This window comes from Cynoglossus semilaevis, chromosome 14 (genome assembly GCF_000523025.1).
Source record: "Cynoglossus semilaevis isolate Cse_v1.0 chromosome 14, Cse_v1.0, whole genome shotgun sequence".
Classification (NCBI taxonomy): domain Eukaryota; kingdom Metazoa; phylum Chordata; class Actinopteri; order Pleuronectiformes; family Cynoglossidae; genus Cynoglossus; species Cynoglossus semilaevis.
Window position 1 is genome coordinate 576,430 of NC_024320.1, and position 4,493 is coordinate 580,922.

Consider the following 4,493-nt stretch of genomic DNA (forward strand, 5'->3'; position numbering starts at 1 on the left):
TACTGCTAGTCTAGTGCTAGTCTAATGCTGGACTACTCCAAGTCTACTGCTAGTCAACTGCTTGTCTATTGCTAGTCTACTGCTAGTCTACTGCTAGTCTACTGCTGGTCTACTGCTAGTCCACCGCTGGACTACCGCTGGACTACTGCTAGTCTAATGCTGGACTACTGCTAGTCTACTGCTGGACTACTGCAAGGCTACTGCTGGTCTACTGCTAGTCCACCGCTGGACTACCGCTGGACTACTGCTAGTCTACTGCTAGTCTACTGCTGGTCTACTGGTGGTCTGCTGGTAAGGTCTGTCTGATGGAGACAGCAGTGAATTTACAAAAGGTAAAAGAAAAGTGTACAGTGCAGCTCACGTGCGGATGACGACCATCAGACTGTAGCCAAAGGTTCCAATCCCAACCATGAAGTAGGATAGGGGCAGTCTGAACTTCAGGAGACCAATTGTCCTCTGACTGTTGTAGTAACCATAAAACAATACAGAGTACTTGCAGTAGCCCTGAAGGGACAAAAAAAAAGATTTACATTTAGAGTTTAATTTTGTGCAGCTTTGTGCTCCTTGTCATCATCATCATCTTCATCATCGCTCATCATCATCTTAGACTTACATTAACGTCCATGAGAACAGAATAATCCTGAGCCGTGTCCTGATCTGCTCTGGGAACTGTTTTCCTGGGAATGGAACCATAAGGCAGGCCCATCAGAACCTAAGGAAAACAAAATCTTTATAGTTTATAAAAAATGAATAAAAACAAATTAATAAAAAAAATAATTTTAAATTCAAATACTAAACTTTATTGACTAACCAAACTAAGAGTCTTCATGTTGTAGTAAATAGATAAGATAAAATAAGGTGTGTGTGTCACAATGTCACAATGATAAGGAGTTCACTTAAAAAAAAAAAAAAAACGTTTTGAAGAATTTTGTGATGTTTAATAGTTAATATTAATGCAATGCAAAGTGATTTTTGCAATGCTTTTTACCAACAGGGGCGTCGTATGCAGCCCTTTTTAGTCGTTAAAACAAACTACCGCTGTTGCAAATTAACATTACGTCTAATTTTTGCGCCAACCCGCTTGAAGCGCAGAAAACAGCAAGTAATCACGTGACCTCGGGAATGACCACTAGACCAAACGTGAAGCCGAACAAAACCAGGTTCATGCCGTACATCCAGCGCAGGAAGATGAAGTAAGAAGCCACGGAGGAGCCAAAGTGACCTGAGGAAAAGAATGACGTTTTATATAAGTTTCACATGTGTACACGGGGAGCCGCAGTTTGCTTACTTAAAACTTACTCTCCACTTCTTTGATCTTCCTCTCCCAGGGAATACAGGCAGTTCTGAAGTTCTCAAAGTCCCGCTGAAACTTGATCCATTTCTGTCAAAAACAAAATATTCACAGATTCGGGTAGAGGCAGGGTGTGGAGTTTAGGGAGGAGGCTGCCTTTATAAGTTATTCTTAACCAAAGAAGGAAAACAAGCGTCAGAGAGAGTCAGAGAGTCACCTTTGTCATCATGACCTTGTAAGCGTACCATTTCCTGCCTTTACCCTTACCCAGAGCTCCTTCAAACTTATCCACAAACTGCTGAGCTTCTCTGTGAGGAAACAGATGACAACAGGAGACACAGATATTCAGTTTGATCAGATTAGAGGGCTTTTAATTTAAGGCTTTTAAAATAACCTTCAGGTTCGAATCCACCAGCTGCAAAAGCAGAGGCTCAATTTCGTTGTATCCCCGTGTTACAATGACAATAAAGACTATAATAATAATAATAATAATAATAATAATAATAGTGGCACTTTGGCCCAGAGGCAATGTCTCTGTCTTTGTGAGGTTTAACCTTTAAGAAAAAATTAATAATCTTTGTCAGGTTTAGGAAAACCCAAATGAATGATCTTTTCAGGTTTAAAAAAACCCCAGATGAATAATCATTGTCAGATTTAAGAAAACCCAGATTTATGACCTTTGTCAAATTTAAGAAATACCAAATTAATAATCTTTGTGAGGTTAAAGAAAACCCACTTGAACTCTGTCAGTCTCTTCTTCATCCTCCAGGGTTTGTTTCTGATGATCCCGATCAGTTTCTTTTTCTCCTCCACCTCCTCCATCAGCTTGGCCATCTCTCCCTCTGACATTGACTCCTCCTCCTCACCATCAGAGTCACTGGAGTCGGAAGAACTGGGAACAGACGAGAATGTTTAAATTAAAGTCAGGATTAGGGTTTAGGATTGATCTTGACCTTGAGTTCTTCTGAAGTTTTATTGTCCAACTGAAATCGTAGCTGTTTCCTGCTAACATCTTGCTATATCTTTGCATACTGTAGATTGCTTGATTTGCTAAACTTACATTAAAGTTTAGGCTAATTTCTCCCTAGTTTGACATAACTAATTGCTAATTTCTCCCTAGTTTGACATAACTTGTAAAAAAAAATGAATATGTAAAAACTAGTTTGAAAACATTTGAAGCCGCTTCTGTAATTCAGTTTATTTTAACTTCCAGCTAACAGCTTTAGCTTACGAGCAGGCTCAATTTTGAGCTACATTTTTTTAAACATCTCAAAACTGTTGAACATATCTCTGTATTCACATATTTGGGCTAAAACCCTGACATGGAGCTTTTTCTCAACACTGGGGGGTGCTAACAGCACAGTCTGTGCTCACTCAACGCTAATACACGTGTAAACTTGAACGAACTGTTCAGTTAGCATAAATGTCAACATTAAAATCTACTGGGGGAAAAAATTCACTGGGATGACATCACATCCTGTTTCCTACCTGTCTCCTTTCTTCTTTTTCTTCTTGTCCTTGTCTTCTTTCTTTTCTTTTCCCTTGTCGTCACCTTTTTTACCTTTACCGTCATTCACCTCCTTCTTCCCTCCTTTCTTTGCTCCTCCCTTCTTTCCCTTCTTCCCTTTCCCGTCATCACTCTCCTCCTCACCATCACTGTCCTGTTGCGCTTTGCCTCCTTTCTTTCCTTTAACTCCTCCTTTCCCCCCCGCTCCTCCTCTTCTCCTCTTGGGGCCTTCATCCTCACTCTCGTCTCCCTCCTCCTCGTCGTCATCTCCACGTTTCTTCGCGGGTTTCTTCTTGTTTGCTCCTCTGCTGCGTCGACCTCGTGGACCGTCATCTTCTTCTTCTTCTTCATCCTCCTCTTCGTCACTGGCCGGCTTTTTGCCCCGCCCTCTGCTCTTAGCTCCTCCTCGTCCTGCGCCCTGTCTTCTGTTGTTTCGCCTGTGGCTGGCGCTGTCTACACTCACACACAGTGAAACGTACATGGTGTCACCTGCTGTATTTTCAGACGTTTGGATCAGATTCTACGTTAACGAAGGACGAAACAGCGACACCTTTTGGATAATTACTTAGCTAAGATATTGTCTAATTTTCAGGCACTTTAAGCAAAATTGGGTTTTTGTTATACCTGGGCTAATTATCAGCTATTCTTTAGTTATTCTTTGACTATCAATTCTTGACTAAGAATATTTCATCTGAGGTAAATGAAACCTACTCACCGTCGCTGTCTTCTGCGTCTACTTCTATCCCAACTGCAAACGACAAACACCTGGTTATTTTTTTTACTCCATTTTCCAGGATTAATTGATTATAATTCTGTGCAGTTTTTTCTCTCTCTTAAAAAAATACTCTTCATCCTCTTCTCACCTTCTTCCGTTTTAGCCACATCACTATTCCTCGGCATGATGATTTTTTTTTTTTTACGTCGGCCTGTTAGAATGGTCCGTCTGTTCAGTCTGTGCTCCTCCACTGACTGTCTGCTCCCTCCTCATCCTCCTCCTCCTTATCCTCTCCATCCTCCTCCCCCTCCCTCCAACCTTTAATTCAGGTGTCTGCCAGCTCTGTGACCTGCTCACGTGTTCATCGCCACACACTTGGCGCAGATAAACAACCGAGTGACTCTCTGAGCCTTGAAGTCAACGTGAGACCTGATGTTTGTCGGGAGAAAAACAAAAGTACGGAGGAAAAATAATTCAACTTCACACAGAGGAAAGTTGACAAAACAAACGGAGAAAATGTCCCAGAAGAACTGAACTGTAGAACTGAACTATAGAACTGAACTATAGAAATGAACTAAAGAACTGATCTATAGAAATGAACTAAAGAACTGAACTAAAGAACTGAACTATAGAAATGAACTAAAGAACTGATCTATAGAAATGAACTAAAGAACTGAACTATAGAAATGAACTAAAGAACTGAACTATAGAAATGAACTAAAGAACTGAACTATAGAAATGAACTAAAGAACTGAACTATAGAAATGAACTAAAGAACTGAACTATAGAAATGAACTAAAGAACTGAACTATAGAAATGAACTAAAGAACTGAACTATAGAAATGAACTAAAGAACTAAACTAAAGAACTGAACTAAAGAACTGAACTAAAGAACTGAACTATAGAAATGAACTAAAGAACTGAACTATAGAACTGAACTATAGAACTGAACTATAGAACTGAACTATAGAACTGAACTA

At 40.1% G+C, this 4,493-nt stretch overlaps 1 protein-coding gene across 1 annotated transcript in view; it reads right to left on the bottom strand.

Annotated features, from left to right (window-relative positions):
- Positions 1–4,008, bottom strand: part of tmc2a (transmembrane channel-like 2a) — an 11,885-nt gene extending 7,877 nt beyond the window's left edge. Inside the window, exons 1-7 of the mRNA XM_008324294.3 lie at positions 2,780–4,008; positions 2,028–2,183; positions 1,509–1,599; positions 1,300–1,381; positions 1,116–1,222; positions 614–712; positions 362–504 (exon numbers count right to left, since the gene is read on the bottom strand). Of these exons, the coding sequence (XP_008322516.1) occupies positions 362–504; positions 614–712; positions 1,116–1,222; positions 1,300–1,381; positions 1,509–1,599; positions 2,028–2,183; positions 2,780–3,279 (1,178 nt within the window). The 5' untranslated portion in view covers positions 3,280–4,008. The remainder of the gene's footprint in view (positions 1–361; positions 505–613; positions 713–1,115; positions 1,223–1,299; positions 1,382–1,508; positions 1,600–2,027; positions 2,184–2,779) is intronic.
- Positions 4,009–4,493: the final 485 nt, after the last annotated feature.